The sequence below is a fragment of the Megascapheus bottae genome, chromosome 27 (genome assembly GCF_031878675.1).
Source record: "Megascapheus bottae isolate mThoBot1 chromosome 27, mThoBot2.hap1, whole genome shotgun sequence".
Taxonomy (NCBI): domain Eukaryota; kingdom Metazoa; phylum Chordata; class Mammalia; order Rodentia; family Geomyidae; genus Megascapheus; species Megascapheus bottae.
This window is the reverse complement of record NC_143535.1, coordinates 17,677,444-17,700,608: the sequence shown is the minus strand read 5'-3', so window position 1 is coordinate 17,700,608 and position 23,165 is coordinate 17,677,444. Positions and strand designations below refer to the sequence as shown.

The window sequence follows — 23,165 nt, the reverse complement described above, 5'->3', positions numbered from 1 at the left end:
ACACACACACACACACACACACACACACACACACACACACACACAAAATAACTGTGGAGCATAAATTTTATCTCTTCTGACTACAAATAAGTGACATATGAGATAAGATATGTTCATTTGCAGAATGCAACCATTCTACAGTGAAAACATATTTTAAAGCATCAGGTATGCCATGCATGCATGCATGTAATTTTTTTTCAAAAAAAATAGAGGCCTTGACTGCTCCCCTCTTTGAGTCACCAGGCAAAGTCATGCAGATCTGAGACAGAAGGATAAGCCAAGAGCTTATAAGTGGAGGTAACCGTGGGCTAGGCCTTACAAGACACAAAAAAGATAATCCCAGGTCTTAAATTCACCAGTGAAATGTCTTCAGCCCTAGGGGTAAGAAACAAAAGCAAAAGAGAAAATGGGCCAGGAAGTCAGAGCTGGAAGTCAAAAGCATCTGGAAGCTAACTAAGATGCAAGGAAAGCAGCACTGTGTATGCACATATAAACCCAGGCGGGGAAAGTCATTATCAGACAGTACAAAAAAGGTCATCAGAAGAGCCCAGGGAAGGAGCAAAAACCATTAAAGGAAACCAGCTTCCAACTGAAAGGCTTCTCTCAGGGTGAGAACAACTCTTTGGTAGACTAACCTGGCCCAGATCTACCTGTTTGCCCTAGCCATTGTGTACATTCTTTGACTGGTTATGATACCACCTGGTAGGTAGATCATAAAACTGTACCATGGTGTGGACTGAAGGTGAGGGTGCCAGCTTCCCTCACTCTCAGTACAAGCAGCCTGTACAGGCAGCTAGGTGTGGTCTGTGCAAACTGGTTCTCAGAGGCCAAAGCCTCCTTACTTAACTCCTTTGTCTATTAACAGAGCTAACAGAACAGCTTTCTCTTTGCTAATTTCAGTAGCAAAGGGAATGAAGGGTTTACCTGTGTATTATCAAGGCTGCAGTCCTTTCCTGACTATAGGCTGATGGAGAAAAGGCAGGAGGCAGCCAGGCAACTGAAAACAGGCAGATCTTTCCTGTCAAGCTCTGAAATAAATTCTATGATTATTTCTGAGGCTTAGTAACCAGTTCTGCCTCCTAGTTAAGGCCCCTGTGACAGCTGCTAAGAATTCTCCAAGCTTGCCACTTGGCAGAATAACTGTAGAGGTCCACTAACCAGACCGGCAGGCACGGTTGGAAACTCTAAAAGTAACTTCTGGGAAGTCGGCATTGGAGCTGGAATTCATGTCAGTCAGACAGTAAATGTCCAGGCAGGAAATCATTACATTTTAGCTAGTCTTACTTGAAGTGAGACATTGCTTTTCCTTGGGGTTTGTTTATTGTTTGTTGAGGTGGTATTGGGAATGGAACACAGGACTTTGTGGCTACTAATGCTTGTGTTGGACCATCAGACTACATCCTGGGTCCAGGATGTTTCTTTTGAATCTAAAATCACAGAGCTCATCTAGCCAAGTCATTCTCAAATAGTTGCAGATCCTATCACCCAAATGGATATTTAAGAAAGAGAAACAGGAAGGGTAAGGAAGAAAACAATAAAACTGATTACCTATAAAGGATGAAAGACTTTTAACTTTTAAAGCATAAAATTTGAGAAGATAGGTGGGGTCGGGAGAAACAGGACGGAATGGTGAAAAGAGTGAGATGGATTAAGATGTACTGTACTCAAAAGCCAAGATGTTGAATTGAAACTGCTTTGTACAACTGCTTATAGAAATAATAAAGTATAAAATTCAACTTATTTTTAAAGTTTAGTGTTTAGAGTTAGAAGCCCCAGAATATAGAGCAGCTGAAAGCAGGGCTGGTGTGGGAGGAAGAAACCATGCCTCTTTCTTCAACCAGAGTCTCCATGTAGCTTCCCTGCCTCCCTGTACTTGAATACTGGTGGGCGTGGACCAACTTTTTTTTTTTGTCAGTGATGGGGTTTGAACTCAGGACCTGCGTGCTGTCCCTGAGCTCTTTTGCTCAAGGCTAGCACCCTTCCACTTTGAGCCACAGCTGGTTTTGAATAGTTAGAGATAAGACTCTCACGGGGACTTTTCTGCCCAGGCTGTCTTAGAACCATGATCCTCAGATCTCAGCCTCCTGAGTAGCCAAGATTATAGGCATGAGTCACCAGCACCTGGCTCTGTCCCAATCTTTTATGTTGTGGATGGGAAGCCTGGAGAGCCTGCCTAGCTCTTTCTAGAGGATACTTTCAGGCAAAGTTAGATAGAAACAAACCACTCCATCTTTTTGTTGTTTTGTTTTCTGAAAGATTTATTTAATTAAAAAATAAAAAGTTATCTTAACAACATCTGCATTTGCTGCTTCTGGGATGGCAACTTAATGAAGCAAGAAGAACAAAGCTTATCAGTTCTTGGGTCACTTGACCACCATATAATGAGTACAAAGGCACACGTCTCCAAACACATGAGATTCAGAAACATTTCTAGTCACGCACAACTCCCTTCTTCCAACTCTTTTTTTTTTTTTGCCCATCCTTACCAATCCTTCCCTCCCGCCCCCACCACAACAAAAACAACAACAAAAACCAAAAACTATTAAATTCTCTTTTAAAAACTACAGAAATATGTGCTGAGTCAACAAGGCGTGAGCTACCCAAGCAGCAGCCTTGGGCAGGCTACTCAACATCACCACCGCTCTCTGCCTTATGACCCGCTTGCCCAGACGGTAGCAGGAAGGGAGAAGAGTGAACCTCCATTGCAGACCAGCACAACACTGGAAATCTAGGCAGGCTGCTTATATCCCACCCAATAGCTGTCATCCCAACAGAGGCAGATAGCTCCAAGTTGCCATCTTCCTGAACCAAGGACATCTGTGGCTAATTCAGGCTTCCAGGAAGAGAAAGGCCCAAGGCAAGCAAGTGCTCTTCTAACCTTTGGAGACTGGTAGAACTTCTCCTTGAGCTTGTCAGGCTATTACAGATTTCCTCTCCTGAGTCTCCCTACCTTCTATCTTCTCCCTCTTTCCCAGTCTCCCCCTTCCCGCAAAGAACTTTATTTTAGCTTAGTGGTGGGGGTTCAGAGGAGGGTACTGGTGACTCCTGGGGCTGGCCAGATGGCTCTGCCACCTCCAAGGACACACCACATGCTTTAGATTCCTGGGCATCACAGAGCTTCTCCTGTCCTGGCAAGGGCTCTAGGCATTCCTGGTTCTGGGCCTGGCTGTTCATCTTCTCTTCAGCTTCAATTTCTTCTGAGGTGGGGATGGAATTCTTCTTGGGGCGACCTTTAGGTTTTGTGGGGGCTTCCTGTCCACCTTTAAGAACCTATGTGAGCAAAAGACAAGTTGTTGAGTCTAAGAAATAATTCCTCCTCTTTATTTCCCCAGTCCCCACTTCAACTTCACATGGCATCTAAATCTTTCTTGTCAGCAATGAAGTTACAGGGTGTGGCCTAATGCATTCTCAACCCTTTCTTTCCCTCTGGTATGCAAACATGGCTTCATCCATGCCCTGTATTTTGTCAGAATCATGGTTTGTTATTTCAAAACAAGCATTTAAAGCTCAAATTCAGAAAGAAAAGAAGTGAAAATTAAAATATTCATGTAACTATCACAGATAAATTAAATGGCAAATGATATTTATAGCAAACAAGAGAACATTTATATACCATAGTCTAACAGCGTAAAGGGTGCCACCTTTTCAAGACAATCTGAGAACTCAAATTTTAAAAGTTTTAAAATGTGCATCCCACTTCTGTAGACACAGAGGTTCCCTGGGATAAATTCTCAAAACTTATTTAAGACTGAAACAAAAGTTAATCTTCAAAAAATATTCATCTCAATATTGTCCAAAGTTTATATCCCAGTGCTGCCAAAAAACTATTGTTACATATGCTTTGTAACAACAAAAGTATTTTTAAAGGTACACAAAAGGTTCATTCATGTAATTGGTAAAGAATTGTTATATCCCAAAGACAGAATTTAGGCTAATCATTATAATCCTTAGAAAAAACTATCTAATGACACAGAAAATATTATGATACATTTTTATGAAAAGAAGAATACTTTACAACATAGTTGTAACTCCAACTCAGACTCATGAAAACTCCAACTCAGAGGCTAGATACCTATAAACCTAGTTTGCAGTGGCAGGTTCATGGATAATTTTTATTATTGTGTGTTTTATTTGTATTTTCTAAATTTCCAAAAAAACATTGTGGCTAATCATTTCTGTTATCAGGTTTTTAAAAAAAGTCTTATAAACTATATTGTCTTCAAAGGAATACTAGAAAATGTTCTGGTTGTATAGGTAGAAAAACTAGGTTAAATTCCATGCCTAGCACTTTCACAGCTTGGTTTTTGGGAAAACCTTTTATAGAAGCTGTAAAATGGGAAGAGAGTGAGGGAAAATGAGCACATACTGTATTGATCAGGCCAAGAACTAGTCTTGAACAGAGTAGCTTTCCTCCACTCAGAATGCACCTCTGCCTGGCTGACTGTTCTTGGAAATCTGCCCTGCTTCCCCAAGTCAGTCAAATTCTTTCCTCCATGTGCTTCAGGAGTGCTTTTCATAAAATGCTGTCACTACAAGTTTACTGGCCCTGCCCCTCCCACTAAGTCCCTGCACGTAGCAGGCATTTGACAACTGTTATGGCATGAACTAACTTTTCTCAATAAACATTTCCAGAGAGCTGAAGAAAGATGTAAAGCAGGCAGAAGAACTGCACCCCAAATGGCCTTTGCTGATGTCAAAGGACTTAACACATTTATCATCACAATTTGTGATCTGCACAAGAATCCCACGAAGGAGGCAGGGGCTATTATTTGAATATTGATATTTTACTTTGGATTGTAACAGAGAGTTCTTTCTCCATTGGCTCCAAACCCTGGCTCAGTGTAGATGATTTTCTGGACAAGTAGGTCTTCGAGAGGACTTGGATCAAATGGAAAAGCAGGGGTGGGAAATATCGTCATTACATACTGTGCTAGTGTGCTTTTGTGATAAGCCACCTTATATGAAGGAAAGGTTTATTTGGGCTCACACTTTTAGAGGTCTTAATCCATAATCAGTTGAAGAAGGGGCACCATCCCCAATGGCCCAACTTCCTCCCAGTAAGCCCCACCTTTTAAAGGTTCCTTCACCTCTCCAAAGTGCCACGGAATGGAGACAAAGTTTTCAACACATAGACCTTTGAGGATCATTCTATATCCAAGCTGTAACATATACCTAAACTTATCCTCTCCCATTTGCACAAAAGCTCCCTGCAGGAAAATTCTACACTGTTCCCATAAACATCTAATTACTTGTAGCTTTCTACATAGTCACTGAGTACTCATTAGCATTTCCTCTAAGAGCAGCAAAGGATCTCCAGCGCTCAACATTAAGAATGACTATATTTACTCATCAAATCATAGTTCTTTTTTTTATAAACAGCTCTGAGACCTGATTTATATAGGTATCATCTATCAAAAGCACACAATGACTTCTCCAATCAGAGAGCCGGGGAACTTAATACTGTTTTAAAATACTTCATCATGCCCAATGGAAATCCCACAGTCATTACCAGCCCCTCGCCATTTCCCTCCAAATTCTTACCCTCGGCATTAAGCAACCACCAGCGTGCGCTTTTGTTCTGTATAGATGTGCCTCCTTTGGACAGTTCATGTAAATGGAATCATAATATGTGGACTTTTATGACTAGTTTTGGCACTGGATGGAGGTGAGGTTAATGAAGTTTCCCTTTCAGTGTAGAAACTCTTTACTTAAGGTCTTTGACTTCAAACACAGAATAAGAATCTCGGGACAAGTCACAGTGGTAAGAAAACACTCTAACAGAGTGTGGTTGCTCTCATAAGGAGACAGAGAGAGGTACAGAGAGACAAACATGCACACACGCCTTCACCAGGCCTCAGTTTTCTTAAGTTATCTGGCTTCATTGCCCCTAAAATGACTTTGTTCCCTTAATCTTAAGGGCACATGAAGGAATATCTCCTATATTTGCTGTAAACTGACCATTCCTCATTTTCCCCAGTTTATCCAGCCTCAGTTTCTTTCATTTGGCATTAGTGTTCTCCAGATTCAGCTATGTTGTAGCATATACCAGAAGAAAACCTTCATCTTATGTATAAACCACCTTTTTATTGGGCATTCATTTGTATTGAGCTATCTTCCACCATTTATCCATTGTAACTAATGGTTTTATAAATAGGGATATGTGAGTATCTCTTTACATCTTTGTTTTTCACTTCTCTTGGACCCAGAAATGGAATTGCTGAATCAAATGACAATTCTATGATTAACATTTTTTTCTTGTTGTTGTTGTTGGTCATGGGGCTTGAACTCTAGGCCTGGGCACTGTCCCTGAGCCCTTCAGCTCAAGGCTACTGTCCTACCTTCTGAGCCACAGCGCCACTTCCACTTTTCTAGTGGTTAATTGGAGGTAAGAGTCTCAAGATCTTTAGTGCTCAGGGTGGCTTTGAACTATCCTCAGATCTCAGCCTCCCGAGTAGCTAGGGTTAGAGGCATGAGTCACTACACCTGGCTGGTGAACATTTTTGAGGGGTATTTTTTTCCAAAGCATTTGCCCCATTTACATTCCAATCAACGATGTGGCAAGATTCCATGTCTCCACATAGTCACCAAACAGCTGCAGTTATGCCCTCCTGATGATAGTCATCCTAGCACAGAGGGGATCTCACTGCGGTTGTGATGATAAAGTGAGTTCAGCACCTTTCTAAGCACCTCTGGCCAGTTTATTGGAGGAAAGTCTTGTGCTATAAGAGCTCTCTAGTTTTTCTGGATACATGCTTCTTATTAAACAGAAGACTTGGCAAATATTTGCTCACATTTTGTGAGGTTGTCTTTGCAATTTTTAAATATCCTTTACAGCACATAGGTTTGAATTCTGTTGAAATCGAACTCGGTTCTTCTCCCCTTGCACATGCTTTATGGTGTCATTTCTAAGAAGTTTTTTTTTTGTCTAATCCCAAATCACAAATACTCAGATTTTCATCTATGATTTGTTATTGTTTGGGTCTGTGATTCATTTTAAGCTAAGTTGTATGCAAGTGTGCAGAAAAAAAAAAACATATGTGCTTCAGAAAAACACTTCCTTTTAGTTATGAATCTGCTCTGTTAGAATCCACACTGAGAGCTAACACAGACATAAAGGGACCTTTAACAAGGGCTGTATGATGACAGAAATTACCTGAAGGGGGGAGTATGTGGGGGGGGGAAATGCCCTGTATTTTTCAGGTAAATCAGTATCTGATTTTGATTCCAGTGTGATCATGGGCTTCTGAAAGCACCTGAAGGTGCCAAGATGAAATTTCCATGTTGAAAGCCGCTCCAGTGGGTATGAAAGAGGTTATACAAAAGTGTGTTGCCCCATGTAGTAATCAAGTTAGAAAAGGGCAGGTCTAAGGAAGCCACCTAATTGGCAAAAGAAAGTCCAGCCCAGCAATTAGAGAACACCACCCACACAGCTTGGATCAGCCCCACCTGGCTATTTTCCTACAGCACAGAAGAAAAAAAAATCAAAACAATCAGACCATTTTCTAAATGGAATAATACATTCCAATGCAAGCAATAATTAGGAGATAACTACTCTCTTGGCTGCTTTCCCCATCGACCTCTGGCCCCCTGCCTCCCAGCACACCTGAGACATGCAATTATCCCATACCCTCCCTGCACCGCAGCTGTAGTCTCACATGCACTCTGTGGCCCTGCTCCTCCTGGGGGCTCTCCTTCCTAGTTATTCCTGCAGCCAATGTGTCCCTTTGGTCCAGAGAGCCAGCCAACCTATTACAACGGGAGTCCATACTTCTCTCTAGTTTCTTGGCACCTTGCACATTGTCTACTAAAAGCCCTCCTCTGAACTCTAAAACTACGTGTTCTAGTTGTTCTGTTGCTGAGAGTAACCAAACAGAGCCCTTTGCTTCCTTCTCGAGGTGCAGACTATAGAGGGGCACACAACATGAAATCCATGGGGTGTTCCTTTACTTTTCAGCACAGAAACAGCAAATGGGAAGAGTTGTCAAGATCTAAGACTAAGCAGAGCTGGGATTTATACTCCAAATCTCTGGCCATTTGAATCCAATATTCTTGGTTTTGTTTTGTTTGTTTGTTTGTTTGTTGGTCATGGGGCTTGAACTCAGACCTGGACACTGTCCCTGAACACTTCAGCTCAAGGCTAACACTACCACTTTGAGCCACAGTGCCACTTCTGGTTTTCTGGTGGTTAATTGGAGGCAAGAGTCTCATGACCAGGCTGGCTTTGAATCACAATCCTCAGATCTCAGCCTCCTGAGTAGTCAGGATTACAAAGGTAAGCAACAGGATGCCTGGGCCTGACCCAAATCTCTTATTCTTCTTCTTCCTCTTCCTCTTCCTCCTCCTCCTCCTCCTCCTCCTCTCCTCCATCTCCTTCTCCTTCTCCTTCTCCTTCTCCTTCTCCTTCTCCTTCTTCTTCTTCTTTCCAGTCCTGGGCTTAAGCTAAGGGCCTGAGCATGATCCTTGGACTTTCTCAAGGTTAGAGCTCTACCACTTGAGTCTCAGCACCACTTCCAGCTTTTTTTCTATGTATGTAGTACTGAGGAATTGAACCCGGGTCTTCATGCATACAAGGCAAGTACTATACAACGAGGCCAAACTCCCAGCCCCCAGATCCCTTCTTACCATCATTTTATTCTGTAGAATTTGTGAAGGGCATAGTTTTATTTTTTATTATTATTATTTATCTGCAATTGTCTAACATTCTCACAGATTCAACGCAGACTCATCAACAGAGGTGATCTTTGCCTCCCTTTTTCTTCCTCTGCCTCTATATTTCCCTCCCCCATCATCTCCTTCTCCTCCTTCCCCCTTCCCCACTTCCCCCATTTTCCCTCCCTTTCTAACAATAAAAGCCATCTAACTGATGACAGTTTCTGCAAAGCTGATTCCCCACCCTGAATCTCTTCCCAGGACATTATTGTTCACATCAGCCAATTATCCCAATTGGAAGACACAAAATACCTCAATCAGGGCCAGAATGCCAAAGCTCTGAGCAGGGGAGGAACACCAGTCTAAGACTGCTCTTCACCAAAGAGATGCTCTGAGTCCCAGAAATCTATAGAACTTACTTTCAGTTTATCTATGTTGACCTTCAGAAGTTGGAATCCTCTAAAGACATAGATTTTGGTGAATAAATAATAGTAGTAGCAGTAACAATAATAATTTCTATTACAAAATGGTAGCCTGAATTCCTTGTTTGCATCCTGCATGGTAGACACTATTCTAAATGTTTTATAGAAATTATTTCAGTCAGCTGGGCATTGGCATCTAATGCCTTTAATCCCAACTACTCAGGAGGCAGGCATCTAGAGGCTTGTGACTTTAAGCCAGTCTGGGTAGAAAAGTAAGCTCCTAATTTCAAATTAACTCTCTAATTAATTTCTCTAATAAGTAAAAATGGCAGACTCTAGGCATGGTTCAAGTGGTAGAGTGGACAGCCAAAAATTCAGGAGGCCCTGAGTTCAAAGCCCCAGTACCAGAAAAATTAAAGGAGGAAGAGGAACAAGAAGGGGAGGAAGAGTAGAAACTCAGATGACACAACAAATTCATAAGCTATATGCATAGTATTTTACTGAGGATGCACTCAGAGGTTTAGTATAACCTGTCCAGGATTACATAGACAGCAACTGCTAACTTGCTATTGGGAGACTTTTAATTCCAAAGCTAATGTTGTTGCTTGGTGTGTAGCCCACCTAAATCCTGTTAGTGGAAGAGGAAGTTGGTATCCATTTGCATTCTCTACTGGAAGAGAACTGTATTTGAAAGGTGAAGACCACTGAATAGTAATGGGATGTTTTCAGGCTGCTACCAAACACTGTGGTTCCTATAGGAATGAAAGCCAACTGAACTGGAATAAAAGGTGAACATCCCATCTCTCTGTAACAAAAAGAAGTCTACCCAGCCCGCTATAAGTTACAAAGCTGACCAGTCAAAACTAGTCAGAGATATTATCTGGGCTTTGGCAACATCGCCCTTTGCAGGCGTGTGAATCAGTGCGAGAATCAAATGCTAATCTTTTTTCCAGTTCCAATTAGGTTACTAGCCTTGAGACATCTTTATGTTACCCAATTACCTTTTTCTTTTCCTCTCAGTACCTGAAGAGATAACCTTGAAAGAGTTTTACCAGGAAAACATAATTTATGAAGCAATAGGCCTTCAACAATGCCTCACTGTTTTGAGGGAATTAGAATTCAACAATCCCTCACATTTAGCAACCGCCATCTTGAAGTTCTCAAACACCAAACACACACATACCTCTCCACACACACTTGCATTTCCCTCTTGCTATTTACAGTTTCATGTGCTCCATCTGCTGAAGGCAGGTTACACGGTATCCTATTCTATGAATCCTACCCTTCTGTGTCCTGATAGGGAACCCTGTAAATCCTCTACTCTTGTCTTGACTCCTCCATTGAATTCAATTTTAGGTCTATCTCCCCTACTTAAACTGAGTATCTTGTTAATCATCTGTTGTTGTTTTGTTGGGAGTTTTTAGGTCCACTGGGGTTGGAACTCAGGAACTCATGCTGGCTGGGCTTGCTTACTTAGTTGGTTCTCTATTACTTAAGTCATACTTCCAGGTCAGCTTTTTGCTGATTAACTGGAGATGGAGTCTCAAACACATACCTCAGCCTCCTAAGTAGCTAGGATTAGGCTTGAGACGCTGACATATGGTACTTCTGTTTCTTAATGGACAGATTCCTACCTTGTCTTTATAACACTATTGCCTGATAAAACTAAGTGCTCCATAAATTCTTGCTGATGTACACTGTAAGTTTAGCCATTATCTTTCCTACACGGACCTGAATTATGATTGACCTAGAACGTTCTCTGAGGTTAAATCTGCTGAGTTACTTCCAAATTGCTTTATATGGCACTGATAACCATCTAAGAGCCAGCCCACAGCTGTGCCAGGAGCACTATGGCTGAGGAAAAACAAGTGGCATCAGAAGCTAAGGCGCATGCGTCGTCCCACAGATCCAGGGCGGGGCACAAGCAGAGGGTTGGCTGTCAGTTTGTGAATCATCTGACTCATGAAAAGATTGCTGATAACCAACTGAAACAATGCCTCTGCTGCTCGAGAGACATTGATTTCGATGGTGATGATTGACAAGGAAGGAGGTAGGTGGTGGAACTTGCACAGAAAGCATTGAAGGGACTTGCCCAAAATCAACCAGGGAGGGGCAGGCATGGGAATGCAGCCCAGCATTTCTCACTCCCAAATCTGCTTCCTTCAGAGAACAATTCCCCCAAAGGTTTCCACCTGGAACGTCATGCATGCAGCACTGCAGAGATTTGGGGTTGACTGTCCATCTAAATGTATCTCAGTTATCCTCCAGTTTTAACTTTATGCCACCTTTCTCATTCTCACTGCCTTCCTTATTTCCTCCTTCCTTCCTTCCTTCCTTCCTTCCTTCCTTCCTTCCTTCCTTCCTTTTTTCTTTCCTTCTCTTATTCCTTCCTTCCTTCCTTCCTTCCTTCCTTCCTTCCTTCCTCTCTTCCTTGCTTCTTTCCTAACTTTCTTTCCTTCTTTTTCTTTCTTTTTTGGAAGTGTTGAGGTCTTGAACTGGCTAGGAAGGTGCCACACCCCCAGGCCTCTCCTTTGAACTCTTAAGGGATTATCAGTCATAACACTACAAATATACAAACATAATAAGCAAACAAGCACTTAGTCAGAACGGGATCCTCAGCTGCCTGTTGGCCTTCCTTTTCCAACTGGATCCTAAATTCCATCCAAGAGGCCATATTTCATTTCATTATTTCCTGTGGTGCTGAAGATATGGCATGGCTCACAGAGACTCAGGGTATAAATTAGTTGATTCATACAATATATCATTTCCATGTCTGCTTTCCTTTGAGAAGGGTTTGTGGGTCAGCTACCACCCTTGGAAAAACTCTTCCATCAAGGGTCAGGGCCTCCCAGAAGGAATTTTAGCATCAACCTAGGAACTCCTTTCAGCTACTTTTGACTTTTTCTATTTTTTCCCACCAATATTCATTTATGATTTGATATTTATCCTTTCTAGCAGATGATCGAAAGGAATATCCTTCTGATGGTATGGATTTGAAAGGCATACAAATTGAAAGCCTGGTAAGCAATGTTCAGAGGGAAAAAAGGAAATTTGGGGAAGTTATTGGGTCATGAGAGTTCTAACTTCACTAATGAAGCAGGCCAGTCCATTGGTCTTTTGGGAAAGGATGAAAACTCAGGAGGTGGGGCCTAGTTGAAAGGAGTGGCCCTTCCATGCTGTGTCTGGTACTGATGCCTCTCTGTGACATGGTGTCTCTGTGTCTCTTATCTCTCCTTTTCTGTTTCCTCTGATGTGAGCATCTTGGCTCCCCCCATGATACTTTGCCTCCCTGTAGGACGTACAGACCCAGAAGCCAAATAACCTAGGAACCATGGCTGAAGCCTCTGAAACCATGAAGCAAAATAATTCTTTCCCACTTTAAGTTGATCTGCCTCATACATTTTATCACTGTGGTGGAGATCTGGCCAATATAAGCAAGAATTAAAGGTTTCAGAAAAAGATCAATGGATAAAACCAAAAATCTGAGACAAGTCTCTCTCCACCAACTTTTTTCCCTGAAAACTGAGGAAGAGGGGCATCTCAGAAATTCAGCAGAGACAGAAAACATCATATTCCATCTCTCAATAATCAGGAAATATGGCCCTGTGAGAGGAGAGATTAGCAAATCAGAAAATCATATGAAGAAGGCATGGCATGCCTGCTCCATACAGAAGGAGAAAGGGCCAATAAGACACAATGAGGTGGGTGAGAGACCCACATGGGATGATACTTGGCACTCAGAATCTAAAACCCCAGAGCAGGGCTTCTTCCTTCATTCTCAGCACTTCCCCTCATCCTGGAAAGTGGAGGAGCGAGGAGGTAATATGGTATATACCTACAATATGGCTACTTGGGAAGCTGAGATTGAAAGGATTGTTGTTTAAGGCTAGCCTAGGCAAAAAACAAATCCCATTTCAATCAGTAAGTAATCTGGGTATGATGAGAACTCATCTGTCACCCCAGCTACAAGGGGAAGGGAAAGAAAAGAAAGGATAAATGAACGTGAAATTGAGACCCTCAAAACAGAGGTGCTTTATTTGTATATTTAAGAAAGACAGAAATACTCATTTGCTGGGATCTAGAGCCGCAGTAAGGAAACACTAGAGCCATAGTATGGATATGTGATCCTAAGACCATGTACTTGCTAACATGCTAGTTCCCAGACCCGACAGAGTTTCTAGAATCCAAGACTTTAGAAGACATCGGGGCCCACATTTCCATCTGTTTCTCAAGTGGCTGTAATGCCCACTAACTTTAAGGATGCTTGCATTACAAGACTCACGAGTGCCCTGAGTGATGTGCCCTTACTGTCGCTTTACCAGAGGGTGCTGCCCTCTATTCCTTGAGGCAAAGGAATTAATTTCTAAAGGCTAGCAGGCACTGATCCAACTAGTAGCCAAGAAGCCGGTGGGCTTTCTTCCTCTCTAATTTCTAATGAAGCCTTAGCATTCCCATCCTGCAGCTCAAACCACCAAATAGTCTTTCATACCTCCCAACAACTCTGTGGTAGGAATTCTCCACATTAAGACGGAATAAAGTTAAGACTCTCCTTTCTTACCATTTTCTTCCATTTCATCCTGCGGTTCTGATACCAAGTCTTCACCTGCAGCTGGGTGAGTCCCAGAGACTGGGCCAAGTCCAACCTAGAAGGTAGAAGATACAACAAAAGGGTTAGGAAGACAGGAGAGAATACGAAATGTGATCCACTCTGGACACTTGCAACTCAAGCCGGACCTCCTCAAAAGGGCTTCTCTTTCAAGAATCTTCTAGAAGAAATGTGAGGAGGGGGGGCTTAAAAATAAACAACAAGACAGCCACCCCAAGGTCATCTAGGAGAATCCTCTAGTTGGTAATTGACTTGGAAAAGATGACTGAGCCTGCATCAGAAAGCCCTTTGACGATCTGATCTTCCATGAAATGTGTCCTCTGACCCAAATCCCAAGCTGGAAATGAAGTATAAGTATGAGGTATGCCATCCCACCTTCAGGAGATTCCCTTCCCCTGCTGCTTCCCACAAACCAGCAGCTGCCAGATGGTCCCATGATCTCAGGTGGCTTCTCACCTCTTCAGATGCATTAGTCCTGCCTTCTAACCCAACAGCAAATCTACTGGTTCATTTATAGTCACAAAAAGAGATAGAGCACCTAGGCAGTGACTGGAAAGACTACCCTCCTAATTCAATGCTAGCCAGTATCCTGCAGACCCAGCCCTGTACATTGAAACGGTGTGTACTTATAAAGCAGCAACAGCAGCAGTGGCCACCACTCTGTGAAGGCCCCCAGGTTTCTGGCCATTGTCATTTGTGACTATAAGGCCTACTATTTCACACATGCCTGAACAGACACAAACCTATGCCGTAGGGAGTCCTGGGTTCAAGTTCTCAGCTGAAGCTTTCTCTATCCACAGAGATGGACACATCAATAAGATCAGTGGGTAATAACCCTAAAGATTTTAGGTGCTAACTTCTGGTGCTCTCACATAGAGCTGCCTAACTTCCTCCACCTCACTCTGACCAGAGTGATAAGAGTCTGCCTTCAAGGACTTCTGAGCTGGTCTTTCATCTGCATTCACCTATAGTTGCTCATTCAGACAGAAGGACAACTCAGTTTTACTGAAAATGATTACGAGACCCAAATCAATAGGTAGAGCACCTAGCTCTACCTATTATGAAAGCTCTGTATCCCAAGCAGTCTTTACTGAGAACCAGGAATGGGGGTGTAGGAGGGGGAGGGGATTGCTAATCTCAGATTCTGGTTTCCCAGCCCTCCATGGGCTCTGGTGATTGGCCAAGTTCTCCTGTCTGGGCTCCTCCTGCAGAGGCTTCCCCACCCCCGCAAGCCTGGTTCACCTGGGGCCATCAGGTGCGTTAGTCAATGGAAGGTTCACAGCTCTGCCAGTACATTAGCAAATGATGTTAGCTCATTTGGGAAAAATGCATCCTTGACTCACTCTGGCTACAGAAACCATTGACTGTCATCAGCTTTCTCTCATTATCTGCCACCGTTACAAATTCTCACTTCCCTGCACATTCACTTAGATGGAGTTCACCTAGGAAACCAGGGAAACAAACAGGGAGGAAGAGGAGGAGGAGAAGGAAGGCAGGAGCTGTGGGAAGAGGGAGCATTCATGGCCTTGGTCACGTAGAGAGGTAAGGAACATGTGAGAGGGCGGTTCTGGCAGCTTCCATGCCAACCAGATGGTTCCCTCCTCCCCAGGCAAGTGAATCAGTCTGGTGTTGGTCACCTGAAATGCCTGGGCAAGTATCAAAAAGCCTCGGGAGATTTATAAAAGAATGAACATTTGGGGGAAAGAAAGAAAGAGAGAAAAAGAAAAGTTCTCTAGTTTGTGAACAACCCCTATATGCTAAAAAACCCTTTAGCTATACCATCATAGGCAACATAGCACCATGGCATTGTAAATAAAGGTGCCTTGAGGCTCTCAGTTACCTGTCAGGGACATCATAACAGCCATTGAGACCACCTGAGGATCCCACCTATGAAATCCATTTCCACAGATCTGTCCCCATCATCTATCAGAAGGAACCCTATTTGCACAGATCCAACATGGAACCCACCGCTTTCCACCAGCCCATCTTGTCCATCCCATGCCTTCCCACCGCAGTGAAAGGCCCCCACAAATGGTTCAACTCTTACTCTATTCCTCCCCTAAGACAAAATATGCCCAGTCCACCTTCAAAGCAGCTCTCCCATGCATTTCTCCTCTCTCTCCCCATTGTCTAGACTTTCTATGCCCCGGCTACTGTCCTGGATTCCTAACTGATTTCCCTACCCCCAGCTTTGTCTTCTCTGATCCATCAGTTGTGGAATTACCAAAGCCTTAATTGTGCCATGTCAGTCAGGTCAGGTCATTTCCGGTTACTAATAGCTGTGGCCTACCTAAACAGCAAAGCCCACATTCTGCAGCCAAACATACCAGACCCTTCCCACCTATCTAGATTCATCTCCCACATTCACACCTGAAGCCAAGATGTCCCCACATCCTGCCAGTTCCTTCAACATACCTGAGAGATATGTTACTGTATAAGCAATTCTCCTTTGCTAGAATCTAATCCCTTAATTATCACCTCCTCTGAGAAGCCTTCCTGAATCTGCCACATGCATAGCAACATCCTTGGATTTCTAGGCCATTGGTACTACATGACATTAGTTTTGCTTCTTTGAACTCTAGGTTCTCTCGCCCTTCTTTCCCTATAGTCTGCCTCAAAGCAGAGCCCCATGTATTGTCTTCTGGAACCAGAAGCTCTGCCACAATTCTTGGTACCCAAGAAATACTCAGCAAACAGCCAATGAGAACCAGCTCATGACATCAGCAGATGCCTTTTAGAAGGTGTTCACAGATTTCTATTTCATTTCCATTTTTATCATGATTACTAAATAGCTTCAGAAAATTATTTGTGTTTCTTTCGCATTTTCTTTGACAGGACTGGAGCCAGGCCTGATGTGGACAAGGTGGTGAGCAAAACAGAAAAACAAAACAATGAGCCAAGAGTTTGGCCTAGTGGTAGAGTGCTTGCATGAAGACCGGTTCCTCAGTACCACATACATAGAAAAAGCTTGAAGTGTTACCATGGCTCAAGTGGTAGAGCTCTAGCATTGAGAAACCCAAAGGATAGCGCTCAGTTCCTGAGTTCAAGCCCCGAGTTCAAGCCCCAGGACTGGTAAAGTAAAATTAAAAAAACAAAACACCTAGGAAATCTCAGCATCTCAGACTAGAGGAATCGAGGCAAAAGGCACGCTCTTGTATGTTTTGCATTTAAGATGTAATTTAAGGAGGAGTGAAGAGCACTGGGGACTGGTGATTCATAATTATAATCCTAGCTAATCCAGAAAAACAAATAATCCTAGCTAATCCAGATTGACTCTAGATCTATAATCCAGATCTCAGGAAGCTGAGATCTGAAGTATCACAGTGCAAAGCCAATCTGGGAAGAAAAGTCCGTGAGACTCTATCTCCAAACTAACCTGCAATTTGGGGAGAGAATGATAAAAGTGATGACATGGATCAAGATGCATAAGTACTCACAAATTCACATGTGGAATTAAAACTCCTTTGTATAAGCACTTAAAGATGATAGAATTAACAAACAGCCAGCTGCCAGCTGGGTAAGCAGATTGAGCAAGTACAAGGTCCTGAGTCCAAAGTCTAGTATTACCCACCCCCCAAAATGCGGGAAGGTATTGAGGAGGCTCTGTGTCCCCCACAGATAGCAAAAGTCTCCTTCACATTACCTGCAGAAAGCCCACTCACCTGTCTGGGGTAGACAAGTACTTCTGCTTCTGAAATTTCTTCTCCAGGCCCATGAGCTGCAGTTCAGTGAAGATGGTTCGACTCCGGCGAGGCTTCTTTTGCCGGGGTGTAGACTGCTCTGCCTCTGACTCACTGCTGGCTAAGGCCTCACCCCCTGGGGCCTCCACAGAGGCAGCCTCCGAGGCTGGGTGGCGGGATAGCACAGGGGTAATTCCCGCAGTGGTGGGGACCAGGTGGGAGATGACCGTGGGTTGCCGGGTGATCACAGAGAGGAGAGGATAGGCCCGAAGAGAAGGGGCACCTGGAATACAAAATGGGGGGTGGGTAGGTAATCACAAGGGGCAGTGGGCAAACCGAGGCCAGGGGCCTAAAGAGGACATTTGCTGAGACCAGTCTGATGGCAGAGCCTCCCACTCGGGAGTGGCAGAGGGAGGAGGCGGGATGAAGCAAAGTTATCTGGAGACTGACAAGGTCAGACAGGCTATATGAGATTTTCACAGTTTAGGATGTGAGAATATTCATGCACCTCTGAGCTAAAAAATAAACAAAAAAAAAAGTGGCCCACAAGTCCTTTGGTTTTAAGCGACTCTATCCCAAGTCATCCAAGGCCAAGGCAAGTGAAAAGAAGTCATCAAAAGATACCAGAAAAATATGCATCTGAATTACGAAGTCCATTTGCAATATTCAAACCTCCTGAGAAGCGTCTGTGGTGTATGTGTGTGTGTGTGTGTGTGTGTGTGTGTGTGTGTGTGCGCACGCGCGCGCACGTGCACGTGCACACGCACGCATGTACTGGTACTAGGTGGGGCTTGAACTTGGAACTTAGTATCTTTTTTTTTTTCACTCAAGGATGCTCTACCACTTGAGTCACACCTCCACTTCTAGCTTTTTGCTCATTAATTGGATTTTTTTAAGCCCCTCTATTTCCATGCCTGGGATGGCTTTGAACTGGGATTCTTAGATCTCAGCCTCCTGAGGATGGAGGATCACAGGAGGTAGACACTGGAGCTCTGCTAAAGCAATGGATTTGAGATGTTTTGAACATGACCCATATATATCACATTGTCTTTCTGGGCCTCCATTTGGCCATCCCGATAGTAAAAGTAACTAATTTCAAAAAACCCTTCAAAGTATTTAATAAACTGATGCTGCAAAAGTATCTTTCAGTCCACTATTTGGAAATAGAGACGTTTCAGGACTGCCTTGTGGGTCTAAGTGTAGCCATGACAACACACTGTGGGGGGAGTGGATAAGGCAAGTAAGTGCCAACTAACATCCACAGTTCTATGCTAAAACCCCCTTATGTCATAGGAGCCCCCAGAAGCTACTTGTGAACCAGCTCTTGTCTCTGGCTTGGCATTGTCAGACTTATTCATGTTTTGGATGCCAGGCCAAGTCATTAAAACAGCTAAGTTCTCTTGTTCTTTGAGTGCACTCCTAGCAAGGCCGGGCAGAAACCACAAAACTGTTAAATAACAATAAATTACCAAGTGCTACAACTTCCATGTACTCTCCAGCCAACTCTCATACCCAAGGTTTTACATTGTAGATTCTTTTCTAAGAAAATGATCTGGGAACAGTGTTTCCCAGCAAGAAAATGAGGGTACTAGTTTCATGGTTTAGAACTCTCTGCACACACTACAAAGTGACACTATTTAATAATGACAAACATTCTTTATTAGGTTACTTTTTGATCTAGAAATGTAGGAGCTAACAATGGATAATGCCTACCTGTAAGTCCAGCTTTTAATCACTTTCTGTGTTCTAATAAAACTTTACTAATGAAAACAACTGGAAGGCCAGATTTGACCCATGTTATCACTCTAAAACATTATCTTTGTTTGGCCTAGCATGGAATATTATCTAGAAAGTGTGTTAATATCTAGTCTGGCTAATGTGTGAAGCAATCACTTACTGCTGTTGGGTGTATTAAAGTTTTACCAATAATTCGTACCAAGTATCTACCAAGTCACAACAGGTAATTCCTCAGTTTGAGTTCTCTTTGCCCATGTGTACAGGGGTTTGTAGACAAGTAGTCACTGACATGAGGAGGAAAGACAGCCATACAAATAGAGGAGAGGGCAGAGAAGTAGAAAAAAACGCCCAAACAATCCAACATGTTCCCCAGGTGTCCAATACCTGGTACTTCTGTATTATTTTGTCATACATATGCGTTATATTTGTCATTTAAAAAAAAAGAAGAAGGAAAGACCAGGGGCTGGGAGTTTGGCCTAGTGGCAGAGTGCTTGCCCAGCATGCACAAAGAACCAGGTTTGATTTCTCAGTACCACATATGTAGAAAAAGCCGGAAGTGGTGCTGTGGCTCAAATGGTAGAGCTCTAGCCTTGAGAAAACCCAAGGACAGTGCTCAGCCCCTGAATTCAAGCCCCAGGACTGGCAAAAAAAAAAAAATTAAAAAAGGAAGACCAGCTTTGGGCAGAACTCAAGATATATTGCACTTCCTTGGCTAATGAGCTATCACTTGAGCCATGCCACCAGCTTTGTTTTTGTTGCTTTCTATGTGTGTGTGTGTGTGTGTGTGTGTGTGTGTGTGTGTGTGTGTGTGTGTGTGCGTGTGCTAGTCCTAGAGCTTGACCTCAGGGCTGGGGCACTGTCCCTAAGATCAACCTTAGCTACACCTTGTTGGTGGTTAGTTGGGGCTGAGTCCTGTGAACGTTCCTGTCCAAGATAGCTTTGATCATAACCCTCCCATTCTCTGCCTCCCAAGGAGGTAGGGTTACTGGACCCACCAAGAGCCAGTTTTGATAGGTTCTTTTCAAAAGCAAATCCCAGGCCTGGAGTTTGGCCTAGTGGTAGAGTGCTTGCCTAGCGTGCATGAAGACCTGGGTTTGATTCTTTGGCACCACATACATAGAAAAAGCCAAAAGTGGTGCTTGGCTCAAGTGGTAGAGTTCTAGCCTTGAGAAGGCCCAAGGACAGTGTTCAGGACCTGAGCTCAAGCCCCAGGACGGCAAATAAAAAAACTTGGTAAAAATTACACTGACTCATCGATTCATTTAGGGAAAGATTACTCCATTAATGATTCTACCATTTGATAACTGGTCAAAACCAATTGGGGATTCATTTTTAAATGGTTTCTGATAGTTTATGCAATTTATACAATTTCCAAAAATATCAAACTTGGACAAGCAGTTTTTTGTGTTTGTAATACCAAATACACAGGAGGTAGAGTTATGGATGACTGAAGTTTGAGGCCAACTTGGGGGTAAAAAGTTAACAAAGTTAAAAATGCTTTGTTATCTTAAATCATTCTGGGCATGTGGTGATGTGCATTTGTAATTTCAGCTACACAAAAGGGATAGGATAGGATAATCTCTGTCACAGGTCAGCCCAAGTTGAAAGGTAAGACCCTATATGAAAAACAAAATTTTAAAAAAACTAAAGTAAACAAGGGCTAGAAATATGGCTCAAAGTGGTAGAGCATCTGTCCAGCAAGCACAGTATCCACAGTTCAAGCTGCAATACAAGGAAGGAAGGGAGAGAGGGAGGGATGGCAGGAGGGGAAAAGGATGGAACAAGAGAAAGAAAGGAGGAAAGGAAAGAAGGAAGGAAGGAAGGAAGGAAGGAAGGAAGGAAGGAAGGAAGGAAGGAAGGAAGGAAGGAAAGAAGGAAGGAAGGAGAGAGAATGGAAAAGGAGAGGGAAAGAAAAGAAGGAAAGAAAACAGAAAAACAAAGGGGAAAAAAGAAAGAAAGAAAGAGAGAGAGAAAAAGAAAGAAAGAAAGAAAGAAAGAAAGAAAGAAAGAAAGAAAGAAAGAGAAAGAGGAAAGAAAGAAAAAGGGAAAAAAGGGAGGGGAAGGAAGAATGAGAGATTAAACCTTATGAAACACCCTTAAATGAAAAATAAACATAACTTCTAATGAATGTTCATGACAGAAGACAACATCTGAATCACTGAAGACCATAGTTTCAAGAATTAATTCCTTAACTCAATGTTTTCATGCAAATTCCCTGACAAAATTACACTCCCCCCATCACCACCAACTTGCTCAGAATGCTTCTCAGGGTTGGTTTGGGGAGCAACATTCTTGCAAGTAACTCCAACTACAATGAAACACTGTCTTGGCTTCTTGGCATTCAATGTATACCTAGGTTTGGAAAAAAGGACCTGGCTGGGTCAGGTCTATGGCAAAGCACTGAATCTCCTGGAGGAGATAGAAACCCAGGGAATAGAAAAAAAGAGACAAAATATACTTCAGCCAGTTGTCTGATTTTCTACCAAATATCTTTGGCCTAGAGCTTTTAATTTCACAGAGCACTTACCCATCAAGATTTTATAACTCCCTCCAAAGGGTTCTGAGATCGTCCAGCCATATTTAGATGTTTGCCTGACCATCAAATTTAATTCTGAAGACCAGGGGAAAATTGTGTGTTAGTGTCCAATTCCTGGGAACCCTCATCATGTACAAACCTGGCATGCAGACAGCTGCCCTGTTACTCTGGGCCATTCACATATGTGTCAGGCACTTTTCTTTGCCGCTGAGAGGGAGTGATGACTGTCATAAGCCAGAGACATTGCTTAAACAAACACATTTCTAGTTGACAAAAGGCATGTCAACATGACCACACTGAAGGTATTTTCTAAGAATTATTTTTCTGCAACCTTACCTAATGTTTGCCTAAGGATGAATATCATGATTTCATGTACCATGGACCTAGAAGTACTTCCTTGCCCTGTGTTTGTACTTTTTGAGAATTGTTTGAGGTTTAAACTCTGAGTACATTAGCGGTTGTCTGAGACTCACAGAGGGAGTTTAAGAGATGTGGAACATTCACTAGGCTAAACAGCACCCAAGCCCTGCATCCATGAGTGTGTGTCTGTGTCTCTGTCTGTGTCTGTGTGTCTGTGTCTATGTGTGAGTCACAATAATGGACACACACTCTCCCTTGACTTTTTCACTCAAGGCCAGTGCTCTACAACTTGAGTCACACCTCACTTCCAGGTTTTCGTTGGTTAATTGGACATAAGAGTCAGAGATTTGTCTGCCCAGGTTTGTTTTGAATCTTGATCCTCAGACTCCAACTTCCTGAGTAACTAGGATTACAGGCGTGAGATTCTGGCTCCCAACTGCATTCACAAATTTAACCAACCTCTTATTGAAAAAAAAACGTTGGCAGTTACTGAAGTTTTGAACCCAGAGCCTCATACTTGCCAGGGAGGTGACTTCACTGCTAAGCCATGCGTCTGGCCTTTCATATGACTTGTTAATTTTAAAGATGTCTCCATCCACATATATTAGACTTCTCGTGCAGCTAAGCTAGAGGTGAGGTAAAGTATTCCACTGGATCTCCATGGGTTTTGCATAAATAGTGTAGCACTTTATGTGAGCAACTTGAGCCTCCTTGAATATTGGTACGTACATGAGGAGGTGATTCGAGAACTAATCCCCACTGATACTGAAGGTGACATATTGCCAGGTCCTGAATGAGTAGAAGGCGAAGCACATGGACACGCATTATCCAGGTACAGCCCCACCCCCACAAGGCCGCTGGCCCCAGCACACCTCAAGCCCTGCTTCTCGGTGAAGCCTATCTTCCTCCAGCCCTGATCAAAATCCCACTTTTCCCATGGCTTCTGTTCCACATCTCCATACCCTAAATGCACTTTCCACACTCACATTTCCAACTGACAGAAACAGAGGCCAAAGGTCTGAGTGGCTAAAAATCTCTAAGCTGCCTGCCTAATGGAATTGCACTCCAGAAATGTGTAACCTATACGAAAGGGCCCCCTGACACACACAGGTTCCAGTACAGGTGCATTTGTGGCAGCCTGAAAGAGATTCAGGAGAAAGACTGCATAGCAATAG

General features: G+C 43.1%; 1 protein-coding gene across 1 annotated transcript in view; it reads right to left on the bottom strand.

Moving 5' to 3' along the window:
• Positions 1–2,526: 2,526 nt before the first annotated feature.
• Positions 2,527–23,165, bottom strand: part of Barx2 (BARX homeobox 2) — a 69,956-nt gene continuing 49,317 nt past the window's right edge. The window contains exons 2-4 of the mRNA XM_090319830.1: positions 17,340–17,640; positions 13,630–13,714; positions 2,527–3,270 (exon numbers count right to left, since the gene is read on the bottom strand). Of these exons, the coding sequence (XP_090175956.1) occupies positions 3,004–3,270; positions 13,630–13,714; positions 17,340–17,640 (653 nt within the window). The 3' untranslated portion in view covers positions 2,527–3,003. The remainder of the gene's footprint in view (positions 3,271–13,629; positions 13,715–17,339; positions 17,641–23,165) is intronic.